The 25,863-nt window shown below is 35.0% G+C and overlaps 2 protein-coding genes across 2 annotated transcripts in view; one reads left to right on the plus strand and one right to left on the minus strand.

The window, feature by feature from the left end:
• LOC146735677 (uncharacterized) overlaps positions 1 to 13,522 on the minus strand; it is a 26,480-nt gene extending 12,958 nt beyond the window's left edge. The window contains exons 1-5 of the mRNA XM_085506000.1: positions 12,725 to 13,522; positions 12,204 to 12,344; positions 11,294 to 11,642; positions 10,598 to 11,001; positions 8,569 to 8,648 (exon numbers count right to left, since the gene is read on the minus strand). Of these exons, the coding sequence (XP_085362126.1) occupies positions 8,569 to 8,648; positions 10,598 to 11,001; positions 11,294 to 11,642; positions 12,204 to 12,344; positions 12,725 to 12,890 (1,140 nt within the window). The 5' untranslated portion in view covers positions 12,891 to 13,522. The remainder of the gene's footprint in view (positions 1 to 8,568; positions 8,649 to 10,597; positions 11,002 to 11,293; positions 11,643 to 12,203; positions 12,345 to 12,724) is intronic.
• On the plus strand, positions 13,188 to 18,371 carry LOC146735678 (uncharacterized). The gene is made up of 4 exons (XM_085506001.1): positions 13,188 to 14,043; positions 14,565 to 14,829; positions 15,402 to 15,514; positions 16,712 to 18,371. Exons 1-4 carry the CDS (start codon positions 13,188 to 13,190, stop codon positions 18,301 to 18,303), a joined length of 2,826 nt encoding a protein of 941 aa, XP_085362127.1. The 3' UTR covers positions 18,304 to 18,371.
• Positions 18,372 to 25,863: the final 7,492 nt, after the last annotated feature.

The raw sequence follows: 25,863 nt of genomic DNA on the forward strand, positions 1-25,863 counted from the left end.
TACATAATCATATATAGCCATTTCTAATGTCAGTTACATCTTTCATTCAATGTCTTCATAATGACACTAGTTACATATCCTGCTCTGCGACAGTGTTTTAGATATGACTGCTTTGCATATTAATGAGTTCACATGACCATATATGGTCATCTGTTATTTTAATCAAATCTCTTGTTCACTGTAGTCATAATAACACAGGATTCATCTTCCTAACTGCAACAGTGTTTAAGATATAATGGTTATGCATATTAATGAGTTCACATGACCATCTATGGTCATCTGTTATTTTAATCAAATCTCTTGTTCACTGTTGTCATGATAACACAGGAATCATCTTCCTTACTACAACAGTGTTTGAGATATAATGGTTATGCATATTAATGAGTTCACATGACCATATATGGTAATCTGTTATTTTAATGAAATCAATTGTTTAATGTTGTCATAATAACACAGGTTTCATCTTCCTAACTCCAACAGTGCTTGAGATATATCAGTTATGCATATTAATGAGTTTAGAAGCCCCCACCCCTCAGGCGCCCAGCGACAAAACCCAGCCACGTGCCATTTGGTTAAAAGAATGCATCTGAAGAGTAGAATGCACATATACAATTTTAGCCAAATCTGACCAATACAACACATGTAATTGCACAAGATTTGTTTTCATAAAATCCAAGATGGCGGCCAAACCATGTGATGATCAAAATAATATTATTTTTCTCATATGGAGCTAAGGCCAGGCATGGTAAATATAAAAACATCTAGTAGATTGGTTGAATCGTCTCTGAGAAACAAATGCCCACACTTTTGGTCAATTTTGCTTAAAATCCAAGATGGCGGCCAAACCATGTGACTGATCTGAAATCTTTTTAGGTTTCTGAAAGGGTTTGATATACAGATGCCATGAAGCAAAATTGAAAATAATCCCTCAAGTGTTGCCAGAGTAAAAAACTACTTCCTGTTTAGAAGAAATCCAAAATGGTGGCCAAACCACGTGACTAATCGTAATATTTTTTTCAAACATAAATGGGATTGATATATAGAAGCTAAATACTACATATGAGAGCATTCTGCTAGGTGGTTCTGAAGAAGAAGATTTTTTAGTGTTTTTTGCCGTTTTTAGGAAAAACAAAATGGCGGGAAAAGTCACATGACCGCTAAAGTTTTTATTGCTGATATCTATTACACATGAGTAGTACTATATACCATAAAAAAATCTAGACGCCTAGACCCTCAGAAAGTGGTCAAACAACCACTTCCGGTTTTATTTCAATCCAATATGGCTGCCAAACTAATCGACCAATCAAAATTCTGAAAGCATGCTGCACTAGTTCACATTAGGGACTATCAGTATAGAGCATTTTCAGACTATTCAGTTAAGCAGTTTTCTCAAATGGCTTGACGAAAAAAGTTACGGAAGAAAGAAGAAAGAAAGATTAAAGCCGCAAGCGGCGTCACCGGGGCCCAAGCTGACAAGATGCTGTTTCATAATTAATGTGGTCACATGTTAGACAATCAGGTAGCTTGTATTATCAGTAACAAGAGGTCGAAATGAAATTGGTACCATGTATTTACGTGGTTTGGTTATCGAAATAGGGTTTTCAGGATATATAATGAGCCATGTTCTTATGCACAATAATGAGATTACATAATCATATATAGCCATTTCTAATGTCAGTTACATCTTTCATTCAATGTCTTCATAATGACACTAGTTACATGTCCAGCTCTGCGACAGTGTTTCAGATATGACTGCTATTCATATTAATGAGTTCACATGACCATATATGGTCATCTGTTATTTTAATCAAATCTCTTGTTCAGTGTTGTCATAATAACACAGGATTCATCTTCCTAACTGCAACAGTGTTTAAGATATAATGGTTATGCATATTAATGAGTTCACATGACCATATATGGTCATCTGTTATTTTAATCAAATCTCTTGTTCACTGTTGTCATAATAACACAGGATTCATCTTCCTAACTGCAACAGTGTTTAAGATATAATGGTTATGCATATTAATGAGGTTAGAAGCCCCCACCCCATGGGCGCGTAGCCACACGACCTAGCCATGTGACATTCAGGGAAAAGAATGCGACTTTTGAGTAGAATTGACATACACAATTTTAGCCAAATCTGACCAATACAACACATGTAATTGCACAAGTTTCATTTTCACAAAATCCAAGATGGCGGCCAAACCACGTGACTTATCGAAAATATATTATTTTTCTCACATGTAGCAATGTTCAGGCATGTTATATTCAAAACCAGCAGTTAATTGGTTTAATCACATCTGAGAAACAAATGCCCAAACTTTTGGTCAATTTTGCCAAAAATCCAAGATGGCGGGCAAACCATGTGACTGATCTGAAATCTTTTTTAGATTTCTGAAAGAGTTTGATATACTGATGCCATGCAGCAATATTGAACGTAATCCCTCAAGTGTGGCATGAGTAAAAAACTACTTCCTGTTTAGAAGAAACCCAAAATGGCGGCCAAACCATGTGACCAATCATAACAATTTTTTCAAACGTAAATGGGCTTCATATATAGAAGCTTAATACTACATATGATAGCATTCTGCTTGGTGGTTCTGAAGAAGAAGATTTTTTAGTGTTTTTTGCCGTTTTTAGGAAAAACAAAATGGCGGGAAAAGTCACATGACCGCTAAAGTTTTTATTGCTGATATCTATTACACATGAGTTGTACTATATACCATAAAAAAATCTAGTCGCCTAGACCCTCAGAAAGTGGTCAAACAGCCACTTCCGGTTTTATTTCATTACAACATGGCTGCCAAACTAATTGACCAATCGAAATTCTGAAAGCATGTTGCACCAGTTCACATTAGGGACTATCAGTAGAGAGCATTTTTAGACTATTCAGTTCAGCAGTTTTCTCAAACGGCTTGACGAAAGAAGTTGTGGAAGAAAGAAGAAGAAAGAAGAAAAAACCGAACAATAAGAATAGGGGCCTCGCCCTTTGGGCTTGGGCCCCTAAAAACCGGACAATAAGAATAGGGGCCTCGCCCTTCGGGCTTGGGCCCCTAATTAAAGCCGCAAGCGGCGTCACCGGGGCCCAAGCTGATAAGATTCTGTTTCATAATTAATGTGGTCACATGTTATACAATCAAGTAGCTTGTATTATCAGTAACATGAGGTCAAAATGAAGTTGGTACCATGTATTTACGTGGTTTGGTTATAGAAATATGGTTTTCAGGATATATAATGAGCCATGTTCTTATGCACAATAATGGGATTACATAATCATATATAGCCATTTCTAATGTCAGTTACATCTTTCATTCAATGTCTTCATAATGACACTAGTTACATGTCCTGTTCTGTGACAGTGTTTCAGATATGACTGCTATGCATATTAATGAGTTCACATGACCATATATGGTCATCTGTTATGTTAATCAAATCTCTTGTTCACTGTTGTCATAATAACACAGGATTCCACTTCCTAACTGCAACAGTGTTTGAGATATGACAGTTATGCATATTAATGAGCTCACATGACCATATATGGTCATTTGTTATTTTAATCGAAGCTCTTGTTCAAGGTTGTCATAATAACACAGGATTCATCATCCTAACTACAACAGTGCTTGAGTTATAACAGTTATGCATATTAATGAGATTAGAAGCCCCCACCCCATGGGTGCCCAGCCACGTGGCCTAACAGTGTGCTATTGGGGCAAAATGATGCATCTGATGACACAAATGCACATACAAAATTTGAAAGAAATCAGACTAATACAAAACATGTAGTTGCATAATTTCTATTTTCACAAAATCCAAGATGGCGGCCAAACCACGTGACTGATCAAAATAATATTATTTTTCTCGTATGCAGCTGAGGCCAGGCATGGTAAATATAAAAACATCTAGTAGATTGGTTGAATCGTCTCTGAGAAACAAATACCCAAACTTTTGGTCAATTTTGCTTAAAATCCAAAATGGCGGCCAAACCATGTGACTGATCTGAAATTTTTTTTAGGTTTCTGAAAGGGCTTGATACACAGATGCCATGAAGCAAAATTGAAAATATTCCCTCAAGTGTTGCCAGAGTAAAAAACTACTTCCTGTTTAGAAGAAATCCAAAATGGTGGCCAAACCACGAGACCAATCGTAAACATTTTTTCAAACATAAATGGGATTCATATATAGAAGCTAAATACTACATATGAGAGTATTCTGCTTGGTGGTTCTGAAGAAGAAGATTTTTAAGTGTTTTTTGCCGTTTTTAGGAAAAACAAAATGGCGGGAAAAGTCACATGACCGCTAAAGTTTTTATTGCTGATATTTATTACACATGAGTTGTACTATATACCATAAAAAAATCTAGACGCCTAGACCCTCAGAAAGTGGTCAAACAGCCACTTCCGGTTTTATTTCAATCCAATATGGCTGCCAAACTAATTGACCAATCGAAATTCTGAAAGCATGTTGCACCAGTTCACATTAGGGACTATCAGGATAGAGCATTATCAGACCATTCCGTTCAACGGTTTTCTCAAACGGCTTGACGAAAAAAGTTACGGAAGAAAGAAAGAAGAAAGAAAAAACCGGACAATAAGAATAGGGGCCTCGCCCTTCGGGCTTGGGCCCCTAAAGAAAGATTAAAGCCGCAAGCGGCGTCACCGGGGCCCAAGCTGACAAGATTCTGTTTCATAATTAATGTGGTCACATGTTAGACAATCAGGTAGCTTGAATTATCAGTAACATGAGGTCAAAATGAAGTTGGTACCATGTATTTACCTGGTTTGGTTATCGAAATATGGTTTTCAGGATATATAATGAGCCATGTTCTTAATAATGAGATTACATAATCATATATAGCCATTTCTAATGTCAGTTACATCTTTCATTCAATGTCTTCGTAATGACACTTGTTACACGTCCTGCTCTGCGACAGTGTTTTAGATATGACTGCTTTGCATATTAATGAGTTCACATGACCATATATGGTCATCTGTTATTTTTAATCAAATCTCTTGTTCACTGTTGTCATAATAACACAGGATTCATCTTCCTAACTGCAACAGTGCTTAAGATATAATGGTTATGCATATTAATGAGTTGACATGACCATATATGGTCATCTGTTATTTTAATCAAATCTCTTGTTCACTGTTGTCATGATAACACAGGAATCATCTTCCTAACTACAACAGTGTTTGAGATATAATGGTTATGCATATTAATGAGTTCACATGACCATATATGGTAATCTGTTATTTTAATGAAATCAATTGTTTAATGTTGTCATAATAACACAGGTTTCATCTTCCTAACTCCAACAGTGCTTGAGATATATCAGTAATGCATATTAATGAGGTTAGAAGCCCCCACCCCTTAGGCGCCCATCGACAAAACCCAGCCACGTGCCATTCGGTTGAAAAAATGCATCTCAAGAGTAGAATGCACATATACAATTTTAGCCAAATCGGACCAATACAACACATGTAATTGCACAAGATCTGTTTTCATAAAATCCAAGATGGCGGCCAAACCATGTGACTGATCAAAATAATATTATTTTTCTCATATGGAGCTAAGGCCAGGCATGGTAAATATAAAAACATCTGGTAGATTGGTTGAATCACCTCTGAGAAACAAATGCCCAAACTTTTGGGCAATTTTGCTTAAAATCCAAGATGGCGGCCAAACCACGTGACTGATCTGAAATCTTTTTTAGGTTTCTGAAAGAGATAGATATACAGATGCCATGAAGCAAAATTGAAAATAATCCCTCAAGTGTTGCCATAGTAAAAAACTACTTCCTGTTTAGAAGAAATCCAAAATGGTGGCCAAACCACGTGACCAATCGTAAAAATTTTATCAAACCTAAATGGGATTCATATATAGAAGCTAAATACTACATATGAGAGCATTCTACTTGGTGGTTCTGAAGAAGAAGATTTTTAAGTGTTTTTTGCCGTTTTTACGAAAAACAAAATGGCGGGAAAAGTCACATGACCGCTAAAGTTTTTATTGCTGATATTTATTACACATGAGTTGTACTATATACCATAAAAAAATCTAGACGCCTAGACCCTCAGAAAGTGGTCAAACAGCCACTTCCGATTTTATTTCAATCCAATATGGCTGCCAAACTAATTGACCAATCGAAATTCTGAAAGCATGTTGCACCAGTTCACATTAGGGACTATCAGTATAGAGCATTATCAGACCATTCCGTTCAGCGGTTTTCTCAAACGACTTGACGAAAAAAGTTACGGAAGAAAGAAAGAAAGAAAGAAAGAAAAAACTGAACGATAATAATAGGGGCCTCGCCCTTTGGGCTTGGGCCCCTAATTAAAGCCGCAAGCGGCGTCACCGGGGCCCAAGCTGACAATATTCTGTTTCATAATTAATGTGGTCACATGTTAAACAATCAGGTAGCTTGAATTATCAGTAACATGAGGTCAAAATGAAGTTGGTACCATGTATTTACCTGGTTTGGTTATCAAAATATGGTTTTCAGGATATATAATGAGCCATGTTCTTATGCACAAAAATGAGATTACATAATCATATATAGTCATTTCTAATGTCAGTTACATCTTTCATTCAATGTCTTCATAATGACACTAGTTACATGTCCTGCTCTGCGACAGTTTTTTAGATATGACTGCTATGCATATTAATAAGTTCACATGACCATATATGGTCATCTGTTATTTTAATCAAATCTCTTGTTCACTGTTGTCATAAAAACACAGGATTCATCTTCCTAACTGCAACAGTGTTTAAGATATAATGGTTATGCATATTAATGAGTTCACATGACCATATATGGTCATCTGTTATTTTAATCAAATCTCTTGTTCACTGTTGTCATAATAACACAGGATTCATCTTCCTAACTGCAACAGTGTTTAAGATATAATGGTTATGCATATTAATGAGTTCACATGACCATATATGGTCATCTGTTATTTTAATCAAATCTATTGTTCACTGTTGTCATAATGACACAGGATTTATCTTCCTAACTGCGACAGTGTTTAAGATATAATGGTTATGCATATTAATGAGTTCACATGACCATATATGGTTATCTGTTATTTTAATCAAATCTCTTGTTCACTGTTGTCATAATAACACAGGATTCATCTTCCTAACTGCAACAGTGCTTAAGATATAATGGTTATGCATATTAATGAGCTCACATGACCATATATGGTCATCTGTTATTTTAATCAAATCTCTTGTTCAACGTTGTCATAATAACACAGGATTCATCACCCTAACTACAACAGTGATTGAGTTATAACAGTTATGCATATTAATGAGGTTAGAAGCCCCCACCCCATGGGTGCCAAGCCACGTGGCCTAGCAGTGTGCTATTTGGGCAAAATGATGCATCTGATGACACAAATGCACATACAAAATTTGAAAGAAATCAGACTAATACAAAACATGTAGTTGCATAATTTCTATTTTCACAAAATCCAAGATGGCGGCCAAACCACGTGACTGATCAAAATAATATTATTTTTCTCGTATGCAGCTAAGGCCAGGCATGGTAAATATAAAAACACCTAGTAGATTGGTTGAATCGTCTCTGAGAAACAAATACCCAAACTTTTGGTCAATTTTGCTTAAAATCCAAAATGGCGGCCAAACCATGTGACTGATCTAAAATTCTTTTTAGGTTTCTGAAAGGGCTTGATACACAGATGCCATGAAGCAAAATTGAAAATATTCTCTCAAGTGTTGCCAGAGTAAAAAACTACTTCCTGTTTAGAAGAAATCCAAAATGGTGGCCAAACCACGTGACCAATCGTAAACATTTTTTCAAACGTAAATGGGATTCATATATAGAAGCTAAATACAACATATGAGAGGATTCTGCTAGGTGGTTCTGAAGAAGAAGATTTTCAAGTTTTTTTTTGCCGTTTTTAGGAAAAACAAAATGGCGGGAAAAGTCACGTGACCGCTAAAGTTTTTATTGCTGATATCTATTACACATGAGTTGTACTATATACCATAAAAAAATCTAGACGCCTAGACCCTCAGAAAGTGGTCAAACAGCCACTTCCGGTTTTATTTCAATCCAATATGGCTGCTAAACTAATTGACCAATCGAAATTCTGAAAGCATGTTGCACCAGTTCACATTAGAGACTATCAGTAGAGAGCATTATCAGATCATTCCGTACAGCGGTTTTCTCAAACGGCTTGACGAAAAAGTTACGGAAGAAAGAAAGAAGAAAGAAAGAAGAAAAAACCGGACGATAATAATAGGGGCCTCGCCCTTTGGGCTTGGGCCCCTAAAGAAAAAACCGAACAATAAGAATAGGGGCCACGCCCTACAGGCTTGGGCCCCTAATTAAAGATATCATCACGAAATGAACAAATCTGAGAAAAGGTCTACATGTAGTATCTATACATGTAATATCAAAGCAATTGGACTTGCGATTTTTAACAAAAAGTCGAAAATATCACTTTTTACCAAAAATGACAAAAATATTCACCAAAAATAGAAAATTTGAGATTTTGACATGAAATGACTTTTTCGACAGCGGAGCTAAAAAGGGGAACATACCTTGAACAAACGAGCAACCTCTTTACTTATTTTCCCACCAGTTGGGGTTGATGCCATTTCAATAACTTCTTCATCCAGTTCTAAATAAATAAAAAATATTTTCAGCACAAAATGCAAAAAGCAACTTCAATCACTGGAACTTCTATAAAATTGAGTCGTATACCTGCCTTCAGTGGTACCGTACTCAAGTCGGAAAATAATGATTTTTTAAGGATGAGCACATACCCGAGCACCCCCTCGGAAAAGAGAACAAATTTTAATTCATGTGACAGATTGAGGGGGATATCACGTCTTTCAGAGAAAATAAAAATACAAAATTAGTTGCGTCTTCATTGACTTTTACAATAAAATAACAGAAATGGTCACAAAAAATATGCACATTTTTATAACAATATTAATTATATACCACCCAAATTATCTAGATTAAAAATGTTAGAGCCAAAATCTTTATCATTAATTATCAAAGACCAAGTTTTAAATTAAATTAGTGGCATTTTGAAAGAATAGGTGCTTTGCTGAATGCGACCCCGAATATAAAAATTATGCAAAAATGGGATGTGGGCCCTAGACCAGGCATGGGCGCTAACAGTACTTTATCAATTCACTTCTGTGTTGTTGTTTTTTATGGCTATAAAAAGTCAATTGTGCCCTATGAAATATCGTAAAGTTCTACAATTCAGTCCAAAACAATTTTTGTCATGAAAACGGGTGCCCACAACCCTTGCATAGTAAATAGCTTATGTATCACATGTAGGAACCACAATCTATAAATTAAAACTATTGTATACATAAATACATAAAGGAAGAATATTGAGAAAATGTTTATTTTTCACTAGGCGCAAAGGCAAACTCATTGGGCATTGTGCCAATTGCTTTGTAGCCTCTGAAGTTCAAGCCCTGTGATCATTATACTGTCATGTAGTGTATAGGAAAATCATGAAGTTTTGTGTCAGTGACTTTCCAAAAATTGCGTCTACAGTAATATTATCAAATAACGAAAATTCATAGTTTTGAAATTTGAGCAGTTTACAGGAATTCAATTTAAAAAATGAAAATGCACAAATGTGCCCTCAACACGAGTGTCTTTAAGGTTGTTCAATGCAGTCTTGAACATGGGTGGGTCACCCATATGTGTTGGCATAGGGCAAATCACTGAAACCCACGTATCTTTACAAATGTAGTTCCAGATGCATCGTTTCATCACGTAATTATAATTTCCCCATGTATTAACTCCATAATCCATCTAAAGTAATAGTATGTTTATCTAAAAAATTAGGTATGTACACCCTATTTTTTTCACATATGACCATGTAGCAATAATTCATAAATATAAAAAAAAAATCCAAATACTTTTGTGAAACTGTATTGAGCAACCTTACAGCAAGTCTCAGAAGTATTGGGGCAGCCAATTTGCAAACTCGCTAGCGAATTGGCTAACTGCTTGGGTTTTGACTAAACAGTTGGGTTTCGAATCTTACTGGCGCCGTCTTGTGGTCACGCCCACTCTGGGCGAATCTAAATAACAGCAGGGGATGACGATTTTTTTAGCAGTTGGCTAATGTTACCCTGACGGGGTCATTTAGTTGTGAAAGTTTGTCATTTTCTTCCTGATTTGTAGGAAATTGTTTATCAACTTGTCTCTTTATTTAGTTTCAAGCAGTGTTCAAGATGGCTACCCCATATAGTAAATATCGGCGGATTAATCGCATTTATCATATTATCGCTTTACGCCAGCTGACTATGGCCATTTTCAGGCTTACCAGGCCATTTTCAGGCTTACTACTTTTACATTATCACGCCTCGTAACAAAGTAAATCATTCAGGGGAATCTAGACATGCTCCTACCAGGCTATGTAAAAGCATCTATGTTCCCTAATGCAACTTAGACTCGCTCAGAGTGGACGCAGCCATGTTTAGTCAAAACCCAAGCAGTTAGCCAATTCGCTAGCGAGTTTGCAAATTGGCTGCCCCAATACTTCTGAGACTTGCTGTAAGGGAAGTAAACAATGAAAATAACAATGTAACTTACGTTCATTTCGAACAGCTGCAAGCTGAACTTTAAGGTTTGCATTTTCTTTCTTCAGAATGTCATTATCCAATTTCATTGATTCACATCTCTGAAGAAGTGTTGAGTACTTCCTGCTCAGTTCAGAGTAATTAGTTTCATTACCAGTAGTACCCTGTTTTAAAAAATGTGCACGGGGCACCTTACCACCTTGAGTTGGTCTATCATCTTGATGTTGAGATTTGTGTGCTGGTTTTTCTCTTGGTGGAGTTAAAAGGCTTAATGATTCTTCCACCAAGTCATCACTACAAAAGTTTTGTAAAGTGGCATACTGTGGTGGTTCATCATCATCAACATCAGTATCATTATCATCCATAGAAGTAATTAATGGGTTCTCATCAAAAACATCCACAGATGACTCTGCATAACTGCAAATAATGTACAAAATATCTTTACACTTTTGTGTCAAAGTTGAAGCCATCTGCAGAAAAAAATATGCTCTTGTGAATAATATTAAAGTCATATGAAAGAAAAGTACACACACATAGCAAAGCTGCCAGACAAGTACAGACAATGATTCAGTGCAATAATTTTTGTAAAACGTGAAGTGTGCTTTGGAAGCTGGTGATTGTATTACAATTATGTTTAGAGAGGCAGTTCAGACTTAATTGGAAAATATGTTTTTTGAGCTTCTACAACAATTGAAGACAGTCTCTTTACCTGAAGAGGCCTTGTTGTTTCATCTGCTGCAAAGCATCATCACAACTTTTTAAATTAATTGTCCTTCTCTCTTCTTTTTCTTGTTTTTTCTTCAGGGTTTCCTCTTTCTCTTTTCTTTTTAGTTCCTGCTCTGCCTTTTTCTTTTCTTGAGCTTCCACTTTTTCTTTTCTCTTTACTTCATCCACAACAGTTTTCTGTTTTTTTTCCCCAGAATCTTTACTTTGGATCACATTCTCCGACTTCTTCTTTTTGTCAGATTCATTGGTTGAAATCAGTTGTGATTTTCTTTTACCACCATTCAAGGCTCTCTCAATTACTGACTTGCGATGTAGCAAATCATCTTTGTCATCTTTAAAATAAATTCATTAGTCAAATCAGAGAAAATCATTTAAAGGCATCAATGTGACAAGAACAAGTCTCACAACACAACCCAAGTCATGAAGTTCTATTTTGATGTGCCTAACAATGACCATTTGTGGTTAGTGAAAAAAAATTATCAAAGACGAAAAAGAAAAGTCCAAATGAAAACGCATTAGGAAAAAAAACTACTATAAATTGAGACAGATTTAGAAGAAAAGGCTGACAATCTCTGGAAAAATGTCATTTTCATTCTAATTCAAGTAATTTAATTCTAGTAATGTTAAAATATGAATTGTATTTGGCATTATAGACACACAGACATATATTTTAGTTCATGCGCTTCTAATAGACAAAACATGATAAATGCCATTTCACTGATACCATTCAGTGTTTTTCCAATATATAGCTTGTGAAAAGTGAAAAAAAATATACAAACACTATAAATAAATTATTTAACTTGTGTGTTAATTACCATGCAAATTAGCAACAACCAGTGACCAAAATCCTGGGGAGAACATGCACTGACAAAGAAAGGCTATAGAATACTCACCACTTTTACCGAGAACTAAGCATTTATAATGCTTTTTATCACTGGGCCACACTGCTGTGGTAACACCTCCATTTACTGTCAGACCACTCTCTTTCACAACAAGATATTTGTTGTCTTGAGTGAACTGAACTAAGACAAAATCTGAAAAGAATTTATAATTATGACAATTAAAGTTTTAAAAATGCATAAGAATGAAAGATAAAATAAGGCAACATACATTGAAAAGTTAAACTAAATTTCCTTTGAAATACTAGATGGTAAAATAATAGTTCGACACCCCCACCCCCCAAACAAACATACTTCTGTTTATAGCATTTACGTAAAGCTGCCATTAATTTTCTCAGAACATCACAAATTCTAAAAAGTATATGGCACGTTCGTGAGTAAATATATTAATTGGGTTGATAAAATAATGAACCCTCTGTTGGTCAATAGTTGGTCGAATCATGACTCAGAGTGCATTCAATAATTCTTTTTAAAAATAGCAGATCTCTCATAAACGTAACTACATAGCAACGTACCTTCATCTCTGAGATGTGCTGGTGGTTGTCTTTTTCTTGCAACAGCCATAACATAAGTATGCAGCGAATTGTTATTCAAATGCAAGCGACTAACAATATAGACTGAATGAAAATACCGCGTATTGTAAGAGCGGGAAAAGAAAGTAAGGTCATTACATGGGGTCATTTCGTTTTCTTCGCTGTGATTGGCTGAGCGGAACCGGAATGGCGAGTTTTTTTTTGTTTTTTTTTGTTTACAAAATTGTACACACTTTCAAATTGTTTTTATAATAATCAGATAAAAAGGGAACATACATAATTAACTCAGTAGTAAATTTAAAAAGATAAAAGATTCATCCTGAGGAATTATGACGTCACGCCGCCATTTGGCATCTGTACTTTGTCACTTGCGTTTGAGAAACTAGTCTGTGAACTTGTAAACTTACTGGTTTACAAACTTTAGTTATCGTTTTTACGCGTAGTCATGGATGAACACATCGATCAGCCATCAACTAGAAAACGGGGACGTTATTTGTCGTATCTCAGTGATACATCGGTGGCACTTCCACGCTCGACTGCAAGAGTTTGGCCGAGCACTGCCCGCCGCGGCTTAACGCCGAATACGACTGTAAATACTCGCGCCAGTTTGAATGACTCTGTCGAAAGCACCATTTTTCAGGCTAGTGGTCCTTCTGATTTCGGGAATGGAGTTTGTAGTGAGCGTGTAGGATTCCCGGTCGTTAATGTGGATGATGGAAATTCTGACATTTCTTGCATATATAGCGAACGTGCAGACGAGCAATCTAGCCCGGAAATAAACACCCTTACTGACAGTGACATTGGAGAGCCAAATGCCGATAATTTCGAGAATGATTTGTTTTCCCCAGAGGGACACCAAGAACAGCATCTCTGGGAAAACTATTTGGATGACGCTCCATTGGATATAGACGACGAACCTTCGTCACTGTCCGAGTCAGATGAAAACATGCCCTTATACAGTGGCTCCCCAGTTACTGTAGGTGCCAGTATGCTCCTAATCATATCATTTGCTATTCGTCACAGTCTTAGTGGTGAAGCCCTTTCAGATCTCTTGACACTTATTCAACTACACTGCTTGTTACCCAACTTATGCCGGACAAGTTTGAAATTATTTCAGACGTTTTTCATGAGTTTGAAATCACCAATACAACGCCATTACTTTTGTCCACACTGTGGGGTGTACATAGGGAAGACGCTTATTGACCACTGTTTGGTATGTTTGAAAGACACAGTGGATAAAGGATCATCCAGCTACTTCATTATTTCGCCTCTCTTCAGTCAACTACAGAGTATTTTAGGAAGTGAGTACCTTTATTTGTTATTTTTGACCTCATCAACAACTTTAATTTTTCATGTGAATACAATTACCACGGGGCATTTTTAAATGTTATTGTTAATTGTGTTGCAACTCAAAGTATGGACATTAATTTTACTGAAAACTGAATATGAAAATTTGCTATTAGTTCAGACTTTCTGCGGTCAATTAAAACTAAATTATTTACTGCCTCAATCTGTTTTTATCTAAATTTTGCAAGTACATGTAAATTCTAAATTTAAGGGTTATCATATAGGTTGAAGTTGTTTGTAATAATTTCCTGAATTATGATTCATTGAATCTGCTACAGTGTTTGTGCAATATTGATATTCATTTTACAAGCAGGATATTGTTGACCATATCTTTGGTCGTGCATAAACATATTTTGTTCAAACTGATGCATCATGTCTGTCACACAAATGTAAATAATTATTTGACCCTAATTTTGACAGTCACTAAAAACTGCTTGGGGACTTGTCATTGACAATGACTTATTTTAATTTTCAGGAGATAAAATGCTTGATAAAATGAACTACCGTAGAGAGAGAAAGAAGAGACATAGGCACAATGTGGAAGATGTTATGGATGGAATTCTATATAAGAAACATTTCACTGAGGATGGGTTTTTTCACCATTCAACTGCAGAGCAGAAAAAAACAGAATTACATCTGTCATTGCAGATGAACTTTGATGGTGTTGCTCTATTCCGGTCCTCGAAGTTCAGCATATGGCCAGTATATTATACAATAAATGAGCTTCCGCCATCTGAGAGGTAGGCTGTTTTTTCTAATCCTAGAATATTATTACTGGTGTTATACTAGGTGTACATGTATAAACAAATTATTTTGGGTATTTTTGGTCAAAACCAGGATTTGAAACTTGTATTTTCAATCTCTTCTCCAAAACAGAAACTCACAATGCTTTTAAATTAAATATACAAATATATTTGTTTTTGTTAAAATGTGTTTATCTTATACATGTAATACAGAAATTGTCATTCGCCCTCACTGTAATGTGTTTATATCTCTTGTGTTTGTGTTATTACTTAATATCTTATACTTCAAATTGCTTTAATTCTGCAAAAGACAAATTTCAGTGAAAATTTCTCTGTTGTCATTCACAAAATTTTGCCATAATATCATCAGAACAAGAAAATTGCTTGGAGTGGAAATTTAATAGTTTACAGTATTTCATTTACAGTAGAAGAGTGAAGTGAAGCTCTTTCAATCATAGGGTCACATGTGTGGTATTCAGGGCTTGAGTTGTGTGTTATCATTAATTAATAATTTTTCTATGAATAATTGCAAGACACTTGAATACAGTCTGAATTTCATTTATCTTTAGGTATCGAAGGTGTAACAAGATATTTGCTGGTATTTGGTTTGGTTTTAAGAAACCAGAATGTAAAACATTTTTGCAACCATTTGCTGTGTCCCTTAAAGAGTTGTTTACAACTGGTAAGTTACTCTTTATTTTTTTTAGCTCCACTGTCATTGAAGATGACACATTTTCCATTGCTATCTGGTGTCTGTTTGGAGGCCATCAACAATTTTCATCTTTCTCGTGAAAACCAGTAGCCTGAGTGCTTTGATGTTTAGTATGGTTTCCTCATCAATATCTTAAATCTTTTGATCAAAACCAATATTTTGGACTTAATCACGAGTTTCATTAAGTGCCAGCCATCGGCCATATGGCCGGCTACAAGCCCAAATTAGCCCTCTATTTTCATGTCTCAAATAAACGTACCAGAACGTTTATTTTTTCCCTAAAAAATTCCATGCTTAAAAAAAAAATCATGCCGTTTTCCCATTGAAATCAAAGCCAAAAGATCTCACTAAAACATCGGTAAATCTCTTCCGTTTTGTATTCACAATAAAGTTGCTGAGCTGCATTAACATATTTAAATGAGCTATGGTAATTCGAACATGTCGGCACCCTCCAGCATTTTGATTGGTTAATTAGCGATTTGACCTATCAGATGAAGAAAAACAGTTGTTTCAGGACCCATGTGCATGAAAAATATGGCTGATATCATATTGCATCAAGTGTTTACATGTGACTAAAATCATTCACTTCCGATAAAACTAAATTGAATTTTACTTGCATTTCATAACAATTCAACAAATTTATTTTTTATACGTTATTATAATCAGTACTGAGTACTACCGGTAATCAACAATTGCAACACTTTTATAACAAATAATGTTTATTAGATTTTGAAGATTTGGCCGAGGGTATGTTTATTTGGGACATGAGAGTACTTTCTGCCATAACCCCCCACCCCCACCCCACTGCCAACACAGGTCTCGCTGCAGCGCTTCTTCACACTGCCTAGAGCCTTTTTATTTTATTTGTTGGCCTTTTGTTACAGGATAATGGCCTGCTATTAAATGCATTTGTGAAACCCCTGCATAATTCTTCCCGAAACCGTTCCTCATGGTTTAAAATTTGATATACGTGACATTAATTTTCTTGAATATTTGTGGGTTTTTTTAAATTTCAGTTAGAAGCTGCAACATAAACCACAGTTGTTTATATTATTTCAATGATATTTCATTATACAGCCGACATTATCATGACATTATTGACATTATCACAAAATTAAATGTAATCTAGCTTTTATATTCAAAGCCATGTTTTTTTTTTCTTTTCAGGAATTGGTGTTTCAGTTAAAGGGAAGAAAGTCTTGGTGAAGGGCATTCTCCTCAGCTCAGTGTTTGACTCACCTGCGCGATGTATTTTCATGGAACTGAATCAGTTCAATGGGTTTTTCGGTTGCCCATTTTGTTTAACAAAGGGAGCAACTGTTAAAACAGGCCAAAAGGGCCATATGCTGGCTTATCCCTTCAACACTGATAACAGTTCCACTGGACATGACCAGCTGCGAACTCTGCTGGAAACAAGGCAGCATGCTATGGAAGCATTCACTAAATCTCAGCAAGGGAATTCTTCAGCTGTGATGGGAGTAAAAGGAGTTAGCTGGTTTTTGCATGTCCCTAAGTTTGATATGATCAATGGCATGGGTGCAGATTATATGCATTGTGTTTGCTTGGGTATAACAAAAATGTTGCTAATCCTTTGGACTGACAAAACAAATAAGGACAACCCATGGTATGTAGGAAATCAACTTGAGCTGATTGATACAAAAATTCTTAGAATTAAACCACCCCATGTAATAACACGTGCTCCAAGAAACATTTTTAATGAACTTTCTCATTGGAAGGCATCTGAATTTAGAAATTTTCTTCTTTTTTACTCCATCCCTGTGCTATGGAAAATTTTGCCAAATGAATATTTCCAACATTATTGCTTACTTGTTGAAGCTATTTTTATTCTGCTACAGTCATCTATATCACCAATGCAACTAAAGAAGGCATCAGGTTTATTAAGGCACTTTTGCTTCAAAATTTCAACACTTTATGGAGCACGCTATGAAACATCAAATGTGCATCTATTGTTGCATCTCTCTCAAAGAGTTGAATGCTTAGGTCCTCTTTGGTCCATGTCATGTTTCTACTATGAAGACTACAACGGACAGTTGCGAAATCTCTGTCATGGGACTCAAAGCATGCCGCAACAAATAGTCACAGGAGTTTCCATTCAACAGAAAATACCAGAACTAGAATTTTGTTTACCTCCTGATTCACTTCATTATGATTTCTACAAAAAACTCACTGAAAATAGAAAGATAGTTGCTTCTAAAACAACAATTTCAAATGGTGTTTGTAGTGTTGGTGGGATGGAGAAAATAAATCCCTCTAGATCTGAGGTGCAAGCTTTGAGAAGAAGCATAAGGTCTGGGGATATTCATACAGTATTCAAGTTTAAAAGAGCCCAAATTCATGGTAGTATCATTCACAGTCAAGATTATAAAGCAGTTACTCGTCGAAATAGCTATACTATTCAGTATGACGGAGATAATGGTCTTGAATATGGTCAGGTTAAATATTATGCAAAGTGTATTTTGAAATGCCCAAGCCAAGTGTTATGCGATTCTAATTGTATATGTTTGAACCCAGTATATAGAGCTATCATTAATAAGTATTCTATAAAGCATGATGTACATCTGGTACATGATGATATAAGTGGGGCTACTCTGCCACATATAATCCCAGTCATTAGAGAGAACACCTTTCCTTGTGCAATACCAATTCACAGCATCACACAGTGCTGTATATCTGTAAACTGTGGTCACAGAGAGTGCGAGTTTATTTGCCTTATACCAAACAATATTGAAAAAGAATGAGTAGTTGAGAACTTAGTTAAAATCCCAAAATCTAGTAATGAATAAATGAATTATGGCATACCCCTGTACTAGTCTTGTCTGGTTAATGTATATGACAATAACACTGCTTCAGCAATAACATGAGTTCTGTCCACTATCAGGTCACTTGTTTCATCTTCAATTTATGTGTATTTATATCACACATTGAAAAGGCCATTTTGTTTACAGTTGTACCTACCTGTACATATATATTTTGGACGTTCAGATTTTACAAACATGAGGCTTCAATACATATGTTCACTGATCTGATTTAAATGGCTGATAGAAGTAGCATCCATTCTTTTTGAACAATTCAAAACCAAAAATTCACCATTTCTCATACGTGTAGAAGCTACATGTCCTATTTTGTGCTATTCAGCTCCGCTGTTGACTTTGTCGAGCGGAGCTTATCATTCGAGTGATTATCCGGTGTCGTTGATCATGTCAACTTTTTAAATTTTCAACTTCTTCTTGAAAACTACAATTCTTATTACTTTGATACTTGGTGCATATGTGTTTTCTTAAGACTCATTCAAATATAAACATGTTTAATATTCCATTGTTTATGCAAATTCATAGATTTTATTTTGAATAAATTGTCAATATATACATGCAAGTTAATATTGAAGGCTCTCTTTGTGAATATGCGATTTACCGGGGGGGGGGGGGGTAGTTCACTTTTAAATTGTTGATGCACATACAGTAAGTACCATGTCTGTGTCATACTGGAGGTTACAGAATATAAAAGTAGCAATCATGAATAACGTAAAAATTAAAGTGTGGAATAAATGCATTTCAAATGTATTTTTTTGTGTGTTTGAATTGGACTTTGTCATTGAGCTCACCATTGTGGGTGGATTCAGACTAAGATTGAAATAAATGTATTAAAAATGCATTTACAATGCATTGAAAAACTTCCACTCATAGTCAGTGAGTGCTATTTCGTTAGAGATTGAAAAAAACATGTTTAAAACACCTTTTTTCCCCCCAACGCATTTTTACAAAAAATATTGTGTTCAAATAAACTCATTTCAAATGTGTTTAAAAGGCATTTTGAGATTTAAATGTATTCTAAACGCATTTTCAACATGTTTAAAATGTGTTTTCTCTCTTCTGATTCGGTAAGGGTATTTACAATAAACTCTGACAAAATGACTCTTATTTTGTATTTTGCAAAAATAGGTTTTGCTAAACAGAGCTTTTCAACTATGTCGTACTGTACAACTTTTGAATAGCAAGTCTATGTATGTGGTTGGTTCCTTCTATAGCACCATTGTGTTCTTTTATGCCAGCATAAATTGTGGTGGCGTCAGAGCGGAACAGATGTGCCATTTCAGGCTATAATACTTAATTAGTTTAAGCTATCTTGGAAGTGGGTATCAGCACTGGCGCAACTATTACATCTAGTTCAGTAAAACAATTTGCTATAAAGCTGTGAAAAGTTGTATTAACACTTGTTTCAAAACATATCAATACTTGTTGAAATTTTTCTTTATATCGATTAAATTACGCTATCAAACTATTAAACATACATGTACAATGTATTAAAGGTTGGTGGTGTCAAATTTGAACACTTCATTTACATTAGATGCAGATGCACTATTCTTGGGCGAAGCTACGTCACAGAATGTACTACGTTGCGCACCACTGTACCATGCATTTCTATGGGGTCTGCGCAAACTGCTGTGGACTGCCGGCCAAAGAGCTGGTGAGCTCTCAACTAAGAATAACCTTGAACAACCAAACTTATATATGTTGTACATGTAGGGGTAATCTTGTTATACTGTACATGGGGAGTCTCAACAACTAGCCCAACTAGCTTGTTTTCTTGGAATCTTCTGCCTTTGTTTTCATCGTGATGGTTGCCAGGTGGTGAAAAATGCCCACTCCCAAGAATACAAATGAACGTTGATGAAAATAGAATCCTATCAGCGAGCACAAACATTAGCATTTTATTGTCATTTCCCTCATTAAACTTTTACTGCAAGCAGAAAAATATGTATAATAATTAGGTTACCAAGAGAATACCGCAAAGTATGCACTCAGGCAGAATGGGCTCACATCAACCTTCACTGTGCCGTTACGATCACTTTACGACCTTCGTGCATACTTTGTGGTATTCTAGTGATAACACTTGCTTGAAAAACACATGTGAACATGTCACATATATATCGCTTTATTCATATGCCATTGGGGGAAGTGTACCAACAGGTGTGCAACAGTATGCATAAGGTTTGTAGGCATAATGTATATGGTAATAAACACAGTATTTGATATTTACTGATTTTGAAAATAATATCTCAAGGCATCGTGTGGCATACATGTATAACCCACATGTTTCCGAGGCTCTAAGCGCTTGTTGCATTAATTATACTTCTGAATATTTTAAGAGTTTGTTACTGCATGTTAGTAAGTTAATGATCATAACCAATCGATCTGATCTCTATAAAAGCAGTCATCTCTTTAACGCGCAGTTATTCAGTCGGGTGTACATACTGGTCCTGCTGTTATCTCCCATCACACATATGCGTAGACTCATTCCATCTGCTCCTACGAGAACTACTCTGCATTGTTATGTGATGACAAAATAAGGTAGGCATTGTCAGGCACCACCATGCAGTTCCCTCTTTTCATCACAAATTCACAAAAATAGTCATGTTAATAGTCTGCACTTTCCTTAGGGAAGATTGGGACAAAAATAGCCAAAATTGAGTAAAAACTGAAAATTTACTTTAAATTCGGCTTTAAAATTCGGATTCATTTTCAGAAATATTGAAGAATATAAGAAAAAAGTGTAGAAAATCTGGTGGTGAAAAGACCATAGTGTGAGTTGATAGATTACATGACGATCTAACTTATGTCATGTCAATGTTTATTTATTTTGATCATATGTAATTTGTGTCATTAAATATTCACATAATTTGGCCATTAAAATTTTGTTTTTAATATTTGTGAAGATATTTTTATCATAATGTTATTTAAAAAAAAAAATGTCCTAACTGCTATAAGTATGTTCATATAAGCTGTCTGATGATGTATATTGTACTGGTTATTATACATGCTGTGTAACTTTTAGAGATTGTCAAAATCACAGATTAATTTTCAACTTGTTTACTCCTGATGCAACTTAAGGTAATGAGTATTATTATACATCTGTTATCGTAACGCCATAAGTTACAGCCTGTCAATCAAGTGGCGCCGACAAGTCTAGATTGGAAAAGACCCAAGTGTTTTGCAAAGTTCCAAGATATATTGCTAATTAATTGACTGTCCAAATAATTCACAGAACGACTGTAATTTTCTATCAAATGTTTACATGTACAATACATACATGTAGGTGCCTCCTGGCCTTTCTCTGATTTGGGGAATGATTGGTTGCAGGTTTCATTAATTAAAAATAATTGTAATTGATTTTAAACTTCATTGATATCCTCATTAGGATCTTTGTCAGTAATTCATTTATAAGATAAAATTATTAATTTGTAAATGTATCTAAAAAAAGTCATATTTCAATGATCCAGCATACAATGCATGCAAAATATGATTTTTTTTATTTATAATATTATTTTTTATTTTCCGCACAATATTAAGATATGAATTTACAGAAACAAAAGCGTACACACAAAGAATAACTGAAAAGAAAACAAGAATGGGATGTGGGCTATTGTGGTGTTTTCTATTTTCTACCTTTCAATACCCAGCTATCGTGTTTTGTTTGTGCTATTTCAATAAAAAAATTAACATTTTAAACTAGTTCGCTACCTTGATATTTATAAAATTAGGATTTAGATGTACTTTTAATAGAGTGAATACAGTATGCAGTAAGATCCTCGGTGCTTCTGACCTATTTTTAGTGCAATTTCTTCTAGCGATATGTGAAATACTACCTGCATACAGAGTTAGACATGGTTAAAGATTTATCCCATCTTTAATGTAGAATCATACAAATATAATAATGCATATTTAAAAAGTACACTTAGCAGATCTGATGTTCAGATGGATCTTAACATTAGTAAAGCTATTAGCGCTTTTATAGTGGTATATATGTATATACATTGAACAGTAAAATAAGTGGGGAACACGTTGATTGCTTTGGGCTTGATTGAGAATGATAGAGCAAGCTGTGCATTCCTGTATTACTAGATTATAATCTTGGCACCTTCAGGCATTTACTGGGAAATACAATACTTCCATGTCAGTGTGGTATCTGTTGTCATCAAGATATGAGCGTGGCTGGAGAATGCATAATACACTACAGAATACACATCAGTTCAATAACAATTTAAAGAGAGAGCGTCGTCACCTGTGCACGGGCGGGAATTGTGTCCCAAGCGATGATAACAGCAAATGCTAAAAACGCAAAGGTTCATGGGTAGATGCTTGTTTGTAAACAACGACATGCTATGGGCATCTGACACATGCGCAGGTGACGACTCCTTCGCTTTAACTCTCAAGCTGCCCATCAGCTGGCATTTTTATAAGTTACTAATATGAGACATATGCGGCAGTAAGTGCACTAGTAGCTTCGCGATAAGTGGCTTTCGCGGTAAGTGGCTTTCGTATCGGGCGGTCGTCATGGGGTGGGTGTGTTTGGTAGGGCTTTGTCCTTTCATCGTTGTTGAGGATTAACAAAGTTTTATGTTTCTTTAACAACTGGTGCTATTTCGAGAATACCATCCTTAGAACTTGTTAATTTGCCCTTATGATTTGTGCAGTTGCTCTGGCAAGAGCATTTGACTATTTATAATGGGCTTTGCATCATGTATTTTTTTTATACTGCTTAGTGACATACTGTAATTAATGATCTTATTGGTGTTGCAAAGAATAGTTGAATATTCCCAACAATGAAATAAAGAAATGTATGCAAGTACAAAAAGGTGTTCTACTATGTACTGCATCATGTGTGAACAAAGACATTCAAAGGGAATTCAGTAAATGGTCAACAGTCTGAGATTTATTTGACTAAATTTAATATGGCATATTATTATTATATGGAATTACGCTTGCCATGCTAAAAATTTAAATAATTACAATACAGTCATTTAGCTGGTTTAATGCTAGCTTAGCTTAACCACCAGTAACCTGCCTAAATTACTAAATTAGCTTCCAGTGCTAAAATTTACTAAATTAACTTCCAGTGCTAAAAGTTACTAAAATTAGCTTCAAGTGCTTGAAGTTATTAAATTAGCTGCCAGTGCTAAAAGTTACTAAATTAGCTGCCAGTGCTAAAAGTTACTAAATTAGCTTCCAGTGCTAAAAGTTATTAAATTAGCTTCCAGTGCTTGAAGTTATTAAATTAGCTGCCAGTGCTAAAAGTTACTAAATTAGCTTCCAGTGCTAAAAGTTACTAAAATTAGCTTACAGTGCTAAAAGTTACTAAATTAGCTTACAGTGCTAAAAGTTACTAAATTAGCCTCCAGTGCTAAAAGTTACTAAATTAGCTTCCAGTGCTAAAAGTTACTAAAATTAGCTTCAAGTGCTAAAAGTTTCTAAAATTAGCTTTCAGTTTTGCATGTACTTGTATGAAACAAAGTATGCAATATATTAAATCTAATATTATAATGAACCCACAAACGCTGTTATTTTCTCGAATATCAATTTTGTTTAAACATAGTAAGTTGTGTTTTTGTTGTTTTAGTAACATGTCATCTCAAAAACTCTTTTAAAAACTTGCTGAAAGTGTGCTGGAAGAGTTTTGAAAAAAAATTGTTGTGACTGACAGAAAAGAAAATTGTTGTGACTGACAGAAAAAAAAATTGTTGTGACTGACAGAAAAGAAAATTGTTGTGACTGACAGAAAAGAAAATTGTTGTGACTGACAGAAAAAAAATTGTTGTGACTGACAGAAAAGAAAATTGTTGTGACTGACAGAAAAGAAAATTGTTGTGACTGACAGAAAAGAAAATTGTTACATGATGATCAGAACAAGTGGGAAACAAATTTCGACAGACATGTATGAATAAAATATTCACGCACCCTTTGGAACCTCTATAATTTTAGTTTCTTGATGAACTGGGAAATCAGTTGCGTTTCTTCTACATTATTATTAGGTAATGGCAACAAACATATTGAAAGAACATTCCATTATAAAATAGGTATGGTCAAGTTGTATGGATAATATCTTGCTGGCTTAACTCCTGAAATTTATATTCTTTTATTGATTGTGAATTCAGTTGTTGTGTTTCTTCTACATGCCCCTGGGTATTATAAGACCTGATTACCCATTATTATTAGGTAATGGCAACAAACATATTGAAGGAACATTCCATTATAAAATAGGTATGGTCAAGTGATATGGATAATATCTTGCTGGCTTAACTCCTGAAATTTGTATTCTTTTATTGATTGTGAATTCAGTTGTTGTGTTTCTTCTACATGCCCCTGGGTATTATTATAAGACCTGATTACCTATCATTATTAGGTAATGGCAACAAACATATTGAAGGAATATTCCATTATAAAATAGGTATGGTCAAGTTGTATGGATAATATCTTGCTGGCTTAACTCCTGAAATTTATATTCTTTTATTGATTGTGAATTCAGTTGTTGTGTTTCCTCTACATGCCCCTGGGTATTATTATAAGACCTGATTACCCATTATTATTAGGTAATGGCAACAAACATATTGAAGGAATATTCCATTATAAAATAGGTATGGTCAAGTTGTATGGATAATATCTTGCTGGCTTAACTCCTGAAATTTGTATTCTTTTATTGATTGTGAATTCAGTTGTTGTGTTTCCTCTACATGCCCCTGGGTATTATTATAAGACCTGATTATATCCATCATTATTAGGTAATGGCAACAAACATATTGAAGGAACATTCCATTATAAAATAGGTATGGTCAAGTTGTATGGATAATATCTTGCTGGCTTAACTCCTGAAATTTGTATTCTTTTATTGATTGTGAATTCAGTTGTTGTGTTTCCTCTACATGCCCCTGGGTATTATTATAAGACCTGATTATATCCATCATTATTAGGTAATGGCAACAAACATATTGAAGGAACATTCCATTATAAAATAGGTATGGTCAAGTTGTATGGATAATATCTTGCTGGCTTAACTCCTGAAATTTGTATTCTTTTATTGATTGTGAATTCAGTTGTTGTGTTTCTTCTACATGCCCCTGGGTATTATTATAAGACCTGATTACCCATTATTATTAGGTAATGGCAACAAACATATTGAAAGAACATTCCATTATTAAATAGGTATGGTCAAGTTGTATGGATAATATCTTGCTGGCTTAACTCCTGAAATTTGTATTCTTTTATTGATTGTGAATTCAGTTGTTGCGTTTCTTCTACATGCCCCTGGGTATTATTATAAGACCTGATTACCCATTATTATTAGGTAATGGCAACAAACATATTGAAAGAACATTCCATTATTAAATAGGTATGGTCAAGTGATATGGATAATATCTTGCTGGCTTAACTCCTGAAATTTGTATTCTTTTATTGATTGTGAATTCAGTTGTTGTGTTTCCTCTACATGCCCCTGGGTATTATTATAAGACCTGATTACCCATTATT

Source organism: Saccoglossus kowalevskii, chromosome 12 (genome assembly GCF_978046115.1).
Source record: "Saccoglossus kowalevskii chromosome 12, keSacKowa6.1, whole genome shotgun sequence".
NCBI lineage: Eukaryota > Metazoa > Hemichordata > Enteropneusta > Harrimaniidae > Saccoglossus > Saccoglossus kowalevskii.